Source organism: the organism of the source record quoted next, unplaced genomic scaffold (assembly GCF_019419815.1).
Source record: "Pyrus x bretschneideri cultivar Hongxiangsu unplaced genomic scaffold, Pyrus_bretschneideri_v1 Contig56, whole genome shotgun sequence".
Lineage (NCBI taxonomy): Eukaryota > Viridiplantae > Streptophyta > Magnoliopsida > Rosales > Rosaceae > Pyrus > Pyrus x bretschneideri.
The window spans coordinates 1,095,211-1,108,012 of NW_025999794.1; the positions used below are offsets into that span (position 1 = coordinate 1,095,211).

Here is a 12,802-nt window from a genome sequence, read left to right on the forward strand (position 1 = left end):
ATTTCCATGTCATCTTAGATGACATCTAATGTGAACAGCCACATCATTCAAATTAATCAGATCTTTAAATTTAGTTAAACATAATTTAATAAAATAATAATTAGGAAATGTTGATTAATTAAATGATAATTGTGGTATACGAATAGTCTTTCTTAATTATTTGCTTATTAAATAATGAATTAAATTAAAAAAATCTTATTAATTCAAATTGATGTAGATGTTCACATCAGATGCCATCTAAGATAATATGAAAATATGGTACAAAAACATGGTATGAAGTGAATGGATGGGTAACTATCCTTGCCGCCTGTAATAATGATTGTTGTGTTCTGGTCCTTCTGATTTTCTTGAGAACACAATGCAAGTCCTTTTTTTTTTTGCCCGTACAACAATATATTTTCCACTAACAAGCGGGGAGTTTGTCTAAACTACACATAGGCAATCTAATTTGGTATTGAATTCGTTATCCACGAGATTCGAACTTAAGACCTCTCGCTCACAAGTGAAAAAGAATACCGTCAGATCGTAGTACTGAGTGACCATCCAAGTCCTTTTAGAAAGAAAAAGATAAATCAAAATAAAAATAATTAAATATATTGAATGTTGGTTTTCCAATGCCCACCCCAACTCTGAAGGCGGAGAAAGCGGAGGGAATTACAAAGACAATGTAATGGTTGGTATAATCCCAAGGCAATGCCGGCCAAGAAACGGCAGTATCACTCACGCACTCTTGTTTCGGCTTCCTCATTGCATTTTCTTAAAAATTTTATTTACCATTACCAATTACAAACCATGTTCATTCATTGATTCACCGGATTTACTATGCAGTCATTCCTCACCACCACCATTGTCGCCGCCTAGGTGCTACCGTCCCCTCCAAAGTCCGTCGCTGACTTAATGGGTTGTGTTCAGTCGAAAACCAACTCCCCAAGTCATGACCTTCAAGTCCTTGACAAGTTGAAACGGGACAATGGCTATGTCAAGGGGAGCATCGGAGGAAAACCCGCTACCCTAAAACACTCAAGGAAGGATGTTAAGGCGGCATTCAATGGTGAGGATAAGACTGCTGATGGTGGAGGAGGAGGTTTGGTTGTTAGAGAGACAGAGAAAGCTAAGAATGGAGGGAACTTTTCGGGAAGGATGATGTTGAAGAAGATTGGAGGAGATGATGATGATATTGTGGATGGCTGGCCGAAGTGGCTGGCTGAGAACTTGCCTCGAGATATCTTGGTTGGTTTTGTTCCAAAGACTGCCGACTCCTACGATAAACTTGCTAAGGTAACTAGTTACTCCTTCAGACAGACTCTACTTACTAATTTTTTTGAATTAGGATGTTGGGATTTCTTGGTGGACAAGAAACCTGAATCTGGGTTTCCATATTTGGCTTTGGCATTGTAGATAGGGCAGGGAACCTACAGCAATGTGTACAAAGCTCGTGACAGGGACACCAAAAAGATTGTTGCTTTGAAAAAAGTCCGCTTCGACACATCAGAGCCAGAGAGTATCAAGTTCATGGCAAGGGAGATAACGATGCTACAGAAGCTAGATCATCCCAATATCATCAAGCTTGAAGGGATAGCAACATCAAGAATGCAGTATAGTCTATATCTCGTATTTGATTTCATGCTGTCCGACTTGACCAGAGTAATCTCACGTCCTGGACAGAGGCTCACTGAACCCCAGGTTGGCATTTGTCGGCATCATCTATCCCTACACCTAAAAATTTACTTACGTATATATGTTATGTAGATTTTGGGCTTATACGTGTGCAGTAAGTACAAATGAACTGAGTCTGTAACGGAAATGGTATGGAATTCATAGTACTCAATGATCAGACAGACAGATTTAGGTGTTTTTGTTTCGTTTTTTTCTTTCATACAGGTCAAGTGCTATATGCAGCAGCTTCTTGCTGGTCTCCAGCACTGCCATGAAAACGGGATTTTACATCGAGACATTAAAGCTTCAAACTTGCTAATAGACAGAAATGGGATGCTGAAAATTGCAGATTTTGGGCTTGCAAACTTTTTTCCTCCAAAGAAACGTCCTCTTACAAGCCGAGTAGTGACACTCTGGTACAGAGCGCCAGAGCTCTTGTTAGGTTCTACAGATTATGGAGTTGGTATTGATCTTTGGAGTGCAGGATGCCTATTGGCAGAAATGTTTCTTGGGAGGCCAGTTATGCCTGGGAGAACCGAGGTAAAATGATTTCGTCTTAACTTCATTTTCAACACCAGAAACCGCGATTATATTCACACAAGGAATCTTCGATTGATCCCACCATCATTTTTGAGAAATTACAGAGGCAGATTCATTAAGTTGTGTATTCAGGTTGAGCAACTTCATAGGATCTTCAAGCTTTGTGGTTCACCCGGAGAGGATTACTGGAAGAAAATGAAGTTACCAACAAGCTTCCGACCACCACAACATTACAAACCTAGTTTTGAAGAGCTCTTCAGGGACTTCTCAACATCATCATTTGATCTCTTAACAACACTTCTTGCTCTGGACCCGGCATCTCGTGGCAATGCTGCTTCCGCTTTCCAAAGTCAAGTGAGTACAATCATGAAGCTCTTTCTTCGTGTAATCAATATTTTCCGTTATTGCTTTTTAGTCCCGAGCTTCCCTTTTATTTAGGTCACCAACTGCAATCTGCATGAAATTTGATCGCTCTAAGAGAAAAGTGAGTGTAGAAACAACAATGCTTGAGAAAGTAAAAGACGTCTTAGTGATCTATATATTTTAGTACTGCTCAACATGTATTTGCAAATTGTAAATTTTTTTCTGGTTTCAGTTTTTTAGTTCAAGTCCGTCGGCATGTGACCTTTCAGCTCTACCAGTAATGTATAAAGAGGAGGACGAACGAACTCACACCAAGGACCAGAAGAAGTATGTTATTTCAAATTTCAACTAAATACATTGCAATTTACTTTCATTGATTATTTTGATTATTTTGATTAATTTGTTCTTATGAAGTTTTCAACATTTGATCGAATCTTAATTTTGCATAACGCAAAGATAACATTAGTAAATTTTCAATACATCCTTCTCGCGTACAACTGTACAAATTCATTAGCGTATCAGTTGCATTTTTTCCATCATTCATTAGATGCTAGATGTGCTGTTTCTGTTTTTCAGGTTCCGATGTCCCATTGATATTATGGTGCACTATGTTCATAGTAAAATGTTTTTCTGTAATGGAGAAATTGCAGAAATGGAACCCTCACAACAATGACTGTCCTGAATCTTACAAAATCTTCAAGAAATTATGAAATGTAGCAAGGGCTTTTATTTAATTGCTACCAAAACCACAATGGCTAATAGCGTGCTTTTCCATCTTAATTACATGTAAGGAGGACTTCCAAACCAAAGCAATTGCCTCAAACAAATCGCGGACTGGTTCAGAGAAAGGTTCGAGAGGTCAGAGGAGAAGTCGAATCTTCTAACGAGGTAAGTTTTGCACCTTCATAGATCTCTGATCTTCAATCATAAATTTCATTTGAATTATCCAATATTAATCCTTTTCTTAGTTCCACTTATTCGGGTAGTTCAGTTAAGCTGTTATGTGTTTCACAAGTTTCTTTGCGGTGTCTCCCTAATTAAGTAGTTTTTAGAAGTGAAATGATTTGCTTACACACACCCTATTTGGTTCTGTCCTTTGATTTCCTTTACTTTCGTTGATCCAAATGTTAGAATTAAACAGGGTATGCTTGAGGAGAAAAACGGTATGTGATAAATGAAACTAGTATCATCCTTAGACATCATTGAATTTCTATCACCCTGTAAAGGGGAGTTGTAAAATTGTACTGCATATGCATGTGATTGATATATATAGTTCAAGACGATTGAAGTACATATATGGTTTTTGTACTTATTTAGTTTTCGCAGGTGGAAAAGAAGGCAGAACCAAACATGTACCGGCAAGTACTGGAAAGTTGGCACAGCCAGGATATGGGAAGCATCCATAGCGAAATGGGAAGCTTGCATAGCCAAGGCCAAGACCAAGACCAAGAGACAGGCAACAGTGCATGCAGCAGCGCTTCCTCCACTACTTTCAAACCAAGCAGAAGAAGCAACTGCATATATGACAACTTGCATGCATCTCTTTCGCCAATAATCCGTTCTCATCAAAAACGATTCCCAACCACCGAAGGTCATCCTAATGCTTTGAAGAACATCAATCCTGACATTCTGAAGAACATCAACAATTTCGCGCTCTTGCAGGCCTCTATAACAGATATCATCAACCATACAGAAGGCAGTGCACTGTCTCAGTTCCGCAGATCTCATTCAACATTGGACTTCCGAAAATATTGATCCGGACAAGATGTAATAACTAGTATTGTTCAGATCGGACTGGACTAAGATCGACTAGACAGACGGAATTGAGATGTTATATTCTTCCATGCGCGCAACCTACAAGCTTATAATTATTTTTCCTCCTTTTTTCGGTCTGAGTTTTTCCCTTAATTAAGTTTGTTCAATAAATAAATCTTTGTATGTACCCTTTCTTTACTCGATAATTTATGCCAAATTCTCTTGGGAATAACAAGGAAGGGAAATTAATAATTTTTTTATTTTTTGGTGAAGAACGGGGAGCACAACCCAAAGAGAAAACTACAGCAAAACAAGTCCGAGGTACTCCAGCAGCATCATCTATGAGAGCTGGTCTAATCCAAACCGAAGGCTCATCAAATACAAGAATGCCAAGATCCATATTAAAACTACAATTAGCCAACTGATCCACCACAATATTCTTCTCTCTGTAAATGTGTTCCAGCTGACACCTCCTCAGTTGTCTCATCATTAATCTGCAGCTGTGCATAATTGTGTCAAGAGGATGGAAATTATCAACTTGGGTTTGCTTCAACAACATAACAATAGCCTTGGAATCCATATCAATATGAAAATCAGTAGCACCCTTATCAACAGCAAGCTATAAACTCCATAATTCAGCATCACAAACCTGCCCTTGCCCCAAATTCACAACAAAACCTCCTAACCAGTCGCCATTATGATCTCTAAGTACGCCACCAGCTCCAATTCGACTAGAATTTGTCCTTCTTGGTCCCTCCACGTTTAGCTTACACCAACCTCCATCAGGATGATCCTAAGAAAGAGAAATGTGTCTCTTGACAATTTTACAGGAATAATTTACAAGAGCCTTCATCCATTTAGTCACATCTCGCACAATGATCGCTTTTGAATCGATAGGCATTACAAAATTGACATAAAAAATCTACTTGTTTCTTAACGGAAATCAATATTGAACTCAAGTATACAATGACAGAAAAGTAGTAATATTTATTATTCTCTTGTATCACAAGCAATGTTTTCCAAAAGGAGGGTTGAGCTGTGGACAAAGGTTTGCAGGAATGATCTCAGAATCTATATATTCTCGGCGGAACATATTTCTCAATGGCCACCTTCTGCTTGGCTCTACAAGAATCGTGACACTAGAAGGATTAGAAATGTTTAATTAATAATTAAGTATTTAGTTACGGTGATCCACCCAAAATTGAATGATTAATCCCATAATAATTTTTTTATTTATCCTAATTGATAAATCAATAATAATTGTTGTAGGCATAATTTCCTGAACAATTATGGAGGCGATAGAAAGAGAGAAAGGTGCAGCAATAGTAGAAAGAAAGAGAGAGATGTGTAATTGTAGGTGTGTTTGATTCACCCCATTGTGCCTTTATTTATAGTAGTAGAAAGGGTAAAACCTTTCTCTTTAAAATTACAACATTTAATAGGTAATCTAATCCTAATAGGAATATATAATACTTTCCCAGATTCCCTAGGATTTACGCAATCACATTATTCTAAATATGACTGCAACACTCCCCCTTGAGTGTGTAAATACTCAACAAACCATCACATCAGATTCTTCAACAGATAAGGTAAAATAGTTGATTGAGTCATTGGCACAACGGGTGATCGTGAGTCTCAAATTTACTTTGAAGTATGCATTTGTAAAAACTCACAAAAACCTGGCTATGGTAAAGCCCATGGAATGGAGTAAACCCATAGACTAAGGAGAAAAGTAAGAAAAATATGCATAATGTCTAAAACGCTCGTCAAACTGGACAAAGGTAGTGAACTCAACGGAGTATGATCATACCGGCATGGGTGCCTCATTAAAACCTAGTTAGGTAGCAAAAACCCAGTGGGAAAAATGCTCCTAATCGTAGGGAAAAAGAGTACATTAAGATCATGTGAGTATGCTTCAAGATACTCCTCCTGAGTTAGACATAACTTTTAAATAAGAGAACTACAAGCGATTCAACTCAGATAATTTACGCATACCGATTTCTTAGACAAGCTTCTGAAATGTAGACTTGGGCAATGACTTGGTGAAGAGATCGGCCAAGTTGTCTTGGGAATGGATTGCATGACTTCAATCTCCTAATGCTTTGCTGATGTAGATGTAGGCGCAATATGTCTTGGCTTTGACTTCGTTAATGTATCATGGCTTGGTCGAGTTGATACATGCGGCATAATCTTCATGGATCGTCGTCGGGACTCAACGATGGATGAAAACACAGCAAGTACTTCGAAATTCTCAACAAGAACTCCTAACCATGTCTCATTTGTGGCGTTTGAAGATTTCGCAACTAAGGTCATATCGTGGACCTCCAAGATATTACAATATCCCTAACGGTAAAGACATAACCATTTGGGGATTTTGCCTTGTGCAGGTTTGATAAGTAACCAGCGCCAGCATAACAAACAAGGCAAGCATCATTCCAAGGATCAGGGGGGTTGGATCCATTGAGATGCATTGGGATTTGCCCATGTAGTACCTTTAGGGTACGTCTTTAATACCAATTCAATGGATGCGTGTAGGTGCGTTGCTGCATCTTTACCAATATATCAACAGCAAAGGAGATGTCCTGTCTAAATACAATGAGCTAAGTACAACGAAGCGCAAAGTTGAACTTTAGATATGGAATTTCGGATTCCATAATCTCTTTAGGGTCTCATGTGTATATAACGTACGGACGATCAAAGGTATACTCAAAAGTAACACATTCGGGGTGTAGTTCGACTGGTAGACCAAAATACCATCAAAACAATGCTTGCAATTCAGGTTAAAGCATAGACGCGTTTTCCCAAGATCCTTCATCTCAAATTCCATCTTCAGGTGCGAGGCAGTTTTCTCAAGCTCTTCCGGAGTCTTAGTGAGATTCGTGTCAACAACATAAATTGTAACTCTAGCAATTTGGAATAAGACTTCATAGTTTAACACGCAAGGGCATAATTCATCCCTGACTAATCAAATAATTACGTAGACGGGTATACCACATCCGTCGGATTTTTCAATCCATAAGTGAACGCCTTAAAACGAGTTACGAGGGTGTTCCGTGGTTTTGGAACTATTTGAACCAGTCCATGTAATTCTTCAGGAACTTACATGTAAATCTTCGTATCTATATCCCCATGGAGAAAACACTAACCACATTTCATAATGCTGCTATTAATCACAAGACGTTTGAGAGAAACCTTGCGCCGTAAGGCGTGCATCATATCGCACTATTTCATTCATCTCATAACGCTTCCTTTCCCACTTGTAACACAACAGGGTTACCTTGAGCTGTGTAGGAAAAATAGGTCCAATACACACTTTGGTAAGGAATTTGACCTGGATTGTAACTTTAGTTGTCCAATCAGTTTTACGTTGTCACTTAATCAACGGAACACGGTTCAATATCGTTGCTTTTCATTTATGTCGGTAGCTACCATATAAGTGAAAACATCATCAATGATAATCTCATTTCAATTCCATTTAGCTCATCCAAACTAGTATACTGGACTAAGAACTTTAAATCTCGGGAGAAATCTGGATTAATCTCATGAGATGGAAATGATTTGAGACAGCATCGAGTTTAAATTCATTGTTGTGTCATGTCGTGTCTTCCTCTTCTAGGGAAGTGAATCATACGAACTGAGCGATCTATCATGCTCCAGGCCAAGACAGATTGATTGGCTATCCACAGATGTACCGGACCGTCCAACAAGGGCGTCTAAACCATCCAATGGGGGCGGCACAACCTCCAGGGATGTTGACTCAATGTCCATTAAGTATGTCTATCCCTGTAGGCATGTTTGCAGCTGGTATATGATCTCGTCACTTTAGCTAGATCAGAGGAATGCATTTGGTGCAACATTCTAAAATCTAGAATTCATCGCACTTACTTATCATACATGTGCGGTGTGGGGATCGAGATGAGACATAGTGGGTAACGTCCATGCAAATTCACGTCGTTCTACATGAATGTTGACGTTCTTATCTCCACCTAACGGCGGGAAGACCATCTCATTAAAGTGACAACCTGCAAATGAGCAGTAAAGAGATCGCATGCAAGGGCTCTAAGAGAGCTAGTGTGAAGGAGAATCATGATTGACAAAAGATACACATCCTTCTTTGAGGACCCATGGTGGTACGTTGCGGTGGCGCAACTTGGCACATGGAATGCACACCCAAATACGTGAATACGAAAATTGTCAGGTTCATACCCAGTAACCAACTGTAACGTCATATAGGTTGGGTGGCAATGGGCCTCAAGCCAGACCAACATAACTGCGTACAAGGATTACATAGCCCTAGGCAGAAACTGAAAACTTGGTATGTTCACCAAAATTCGGGCGATCATTTAAATTGCGCTTTATGATCACTAGGCGAGGCTATTTGGGGTGAACACGGGAATTTGATGTTTCAATTAGAAACTCAAAACGACATGCAATACTTTAGCAAAAACCTTTGATATAAACTCTCCGACATTATCCAGTCTCTGAACCTTAAGGGATAAGTAAGGTGGTGAACCCATAATCGGCCATGAGGTTTAGCAGCAATGTGTGTGGACAAACATGTGACCAGTTTGTCGATTCATTAACCAAAACCATAAGTATTTATATGGTCCGCATTTTGGTTGGATTAGTCCACATATATTCCCTTGAATCCACTGTGAAAAGAGAGTCGTGTCGTATCTTTGCAAGAAATGATATAGAAAATCAATTTCCCTAATGAGCATGCTTGGCCAAGTGTGCTTGTAGGCACAATATCCTTACTTCAGATAAGGAGATGCATTGTAGCATCAGTGTTCGACCTCAATGTCCCAAAAGGTCATGCCAAAGCAAGTAAACTGCTCAATCACCAGGCTTCAAGCCGGCCATATTCTCAGTTGGTAGACAACCCATTAGCCCCAAATCAAAGCTTCAAGCTCATTTTTGGAGGTGGTGCAAAGATATTTCACTCTATTTTCTTCAATGGTTTCATTTATGATCATTGTCATCTCGAATATCCTTAAAAACTCAACGTCAGGGAGAATTTAAGGTCCCTTAAATGGTGATGCAGTACCATTCATACAACGAGGAGTGTGTCAATGTTCTTAATCAGGTTGGACAGACTTGAAGTTGTTGTTAGAGATGTGATTTAGGTGTAAAGTTAGTGTGCGTAGTAAGCATTCATCCACACAACCAACTTTCCCACATTCCAACCTAATCACGTGTTTAATTGAATCAGTCACATGTATTAAGAAACATGATTCAATTAACTCATATTCGAGGACAATATCAATAAGATTATTCATAAGTAAAATATACACCAAACTTGAATCCAAGAACATGGAAAAATGTTCACAAAGTAAATGGTATACTAAGGGGATTTGGCCAACAAGGCCATCTGTATCAAAATTCAACTCATCTAATAGTGTTTGGTGGAGCAAAAATTAGTCTCACATATTGACTACTAGAATGGTACTCCTTAACAACATTGGTATGGGCACGAACAAGTGCATAACCAATGATCTATTCCATCAAGACGGAAAAAAATTTTGCAGGGTTAAGGTTCAGGAATATTATCCCTTATTCTTGAAGTTTTAGGTCTTAGGTGCCAAGGATCACACTTCGGGCATGATGCCACACCTTGGCAGGCCCTGATTCTACCATATGTTTGTGGTGGTAATCAAATTCGAGAATGTGGTAAACTTCCGCTTTCTACACTGCTGCTTCAGGGGTGAGTTAGAAACATGGAATGACGAGAAAAATATTCTCTAGTCAAAATTTGATCGGATTTATAAACTTCAAAATTGTACTCATTCATGGACGTAATCATGTGTGCTTCAGGCAATATGTCGCATGATCACACGGTCTATAGGAGCGAGCCAAAGAGCCATGGAATCCTCGTTCAGAGGTATTTCCATTGATAATGCTTCGCGCATAAGTCTTCGAATGAAGATCATGGCGGAGGCTTATTCAGCTCTTCTTTGCCATTGTTGGCTTCAATGGTTTCTCAGCTCATTAGTTCGACAATCCATTGAATTTGAGGGAACAAGATTGTGATTGGTGTTATGGGAATAAATCATCCATAAGCATCAAAGTTAGAACATTCGGATTCTAAGACATGGTTTTCATGAAAAAACGTCAAGTTTTTATGGGTGTATTGTTTTATGAAAACTTCGGGTTTCAAAGGCACTAAATTTAAAACTAAAGGTTCAATTTAGTTTATGAACATTTAGTTCATAAAAGAGAGGTTCCTGTAAGAAACACATAATGCAATATGTTGATTTAAGTATAGTGGATTTGAGTTTCTTCGAGAACTCAAGTGTGAGAGTTTCGTTACTACGAAAGTATGTGACGGTTCAAAGTATAAAAATAAATTATTGAATCATTAATGTCCAAAAGTGATCTTCAGGTCAATAATTTTGGATTCATTATCAGGTTAATGGACTACAGGTCACTTTTAATTAATTCAATAGATCGGGACCATTCGGGGTCGATCGTAGAAGCAAAAATAATAATAATAATAATATTCAGGTTAAAATTATTTAAAATGCCAAAAATAGCATTGGGTCGAAAAAGGGATACAGCCCAACACACTTTGGTTGGCTGCAATACACGGCCCTGTAAAAAATTGCAGGCCTTTAGTTTCGGGTCATGGTTGCAAAACAGCCCATATAGGCTACAAAGGTGGGCCATGACTGAGATGAACAGCCCATCAAAGCAGGAAAAAAAACTTGGCTGCTTTTGGGCTTGGGCAAGTTTGCGGTGCAGCCCAGCGTACCAAGCAAGCTGCAAGCTTGCAATTGAAAGCAGACCGAGTTGGAGGAAGGCCCACTAGCGCAAAGGCTACTAGCGATGTGCTGAGGTGCGAGAAGGCCAGCACGTTTGCTAGCTGCTGGAACTGACAAGGGGCTTGAAGCCCATGCAACAGTGGACCCAAGTTGCAGGCTCGGTCCAATTTAAGCCTAAAAAAAAAATAGTCCAGTCACATACCCAAGCTTCAGGCTTGGTGTGTTTCGAGGCTGGGTTCAGCCACAAAAATTTTCCCAAAAGTTTTAATTTTTTTTTTTTTTGTTCGACAATCTTAGGGTTTGAAAAACCCTAATTGCTTCGAATTTCTTTCAATTCTTTGACTCAGAAATTCCACATAACAATTTAATTGTGCGATGCATGAAACAAATATATATATTGACAAATATATGAACATATACAATATATATATATATATATATCGGAAGGAAAATGTAAACATAGGGGGTTCATGCATCATGGGGAATGTTTTCATGCTTTGTGGATGTTCCAAATATCTTCCCTTATTTTAACCGTACCTTTATTTTAAGCGTGCTGATAACGTGTTGTAGGCATAATTTACTGAACAATTATGGAGGCCATAGAGGGAGAGAAAGGTGTGGCAATAGTAGAGAAAAAGAGAGAGATGTGTAATTGTGGGTGTGTTTGATTCACCCCATTGGGCCTTTATTTATAGTAGTAGAAAGGGTAAAACCTTTCCCTTTAGGATTACAACATTTAATAGGTAATCTAATCCTAATAGGAATATATAATACTTTCCCAGATTCCCTAGGATTTACACAATCACATTCCTATTCTAAGTATGACTGCAACAATAATATCTTTTTTAGAGAGGATATTCTAGGAGATTGGTAAGAATATAAGTTTCATCTCCAAGTTATTCCGTAGTTACCAAAATGCCCTTGGATGATCACTATACAAGGAGATCATGGGTGAGGGATTTAACATAAAATTGAAAGGAAATAATGTTGAATTCATCATAAAATTAAAAGGAAAATTTAGTTTAGGAAAAGCTTGAAAAATCCCCTGAACTTCCGCACTTCTATCTGCCAATTTCATCTCCAACTACTTGTCTTTTTCTTGTTCTGTTGAATTATGACCAAGTTGCCTCTTTGATTCCTCCAATCAGCCATTTCTTCTTCTTTTTTGTCTTCCCCTTCTGATTCATCTATTGATAACAAATACTAGATAAGAAACTGAACAAAAATTGAACTCTTCACTAACCGCTTTCTATATTAAAGTACCCATTAATTTCTTCATCTGTTAACATCACACTTGTGCCTTTGATCTTCTATTGTGACCTTGCAGCCTTTGATAACATCCCCCAATCTAGAATTTCCTCATTCGCATAATTCGATCAAGAAAACAAATGCACAAACTGCCCCAATTCATTCCTCATTTGCAAAACCACAACTAGAATGGGTTTTAGCATGATAATTTTCCATCTCTCTGACTTTTACTCTGTGAAAAATTCCTCTTTTGTTGAACAGTGTATGTCAGCTGCCTTCTTGGAATTGTGAAAGAAAAGATGCTAATCCCCCTTTCCTAGGCCCGGGAACGAATTCACTGTCATATGGCTGACCGACGATTACTAGCAATTCCAACTTCATGTAGGCAAGTTGCAGACTACAATCCGAACTAAGGACTGGCTTTTGGAGTTAGCTCACCCTCGCAGGAAAGAATTCACTCTTTTATTTTGAAAGAATTC

The 12,802-nt window shown here is 38.6% G+C and overlaps 2 protein-coding genes across 2 annotated transcripts; both read left to right on the plus strand.

Moving 5' to 3' along the window:
• Positions 1-723: 723 nt before the first annotated feature.
• LOC125471058 (probable serine/threonine-protein kinase At1g54610) lies at positions 724-3,232 on the plus strand. Its single transcript, XM_048570923.1, has 6 exons — positions 724-1,278; positions 1,399-1,683; positions 1,882-2,196; positions 2,329-2,550; positions 2,792-2,886; positions 3,136-3,232. Exons 1-6 carry the CDS (start codon positions 898-900, stop codon positions 3,230-3,232), a joined length of 1,395 nt encoding a protein of 464 aa, XP_048426880.1. The 5' UTR covers positions 724-897.
• Positions 3,233-3,896: 664 nt separating this feature from the next.
• LOC125471036 lies at positions 3,897-4,792 on the plus strand. The gene has a single exon (XM_048570885.1). It carries the CDS (start codon positions 3,910-3,912, stop codon positions 4,312-4,314), a length of 405 nt encoding a protein of 134 aa, XP_048426842.1. The 5' UTR covers positions 3,897-3,909; the 3' UTR covers positions 4,315-4,792.
• The last annotated feature ends 8,010 nt before the right edge of the window (positions 4,793-12,802 follow it).

Excerpts from the sequence above, each read along its gene's own strand:
- LOC125471058 (XM_048570923.1), top strand. The coding sequence starts at position 898 with ATGGGTTGTGTTCAGTCGAAAACCAACTCCCCAAGTCATGACCTTCAA. Across the intron at positions 1,684-1,881 it reads AGAGGCTCACTGAACCCCAG|GTCAAGTGCTATATGCAGCA; the intron begins GTTGGCATTTGT and ends TCTTTCATACAG. Across the intron at positions 2,197-2,328 it reads TTATGCCTGGGAGAACCGAG|GTTGAGCAACTTCATAGGAT; the intron begins GTAAAATGATTT and ends TTGTGTATTCAG.
- LOC125471036 (XM_048570885.1), top strand. The coding sequence starts at position 3,910 with ATGTACCGGCAAGTACTGGAAAGTTGGCACAGCCAGGATATGGGAAGC.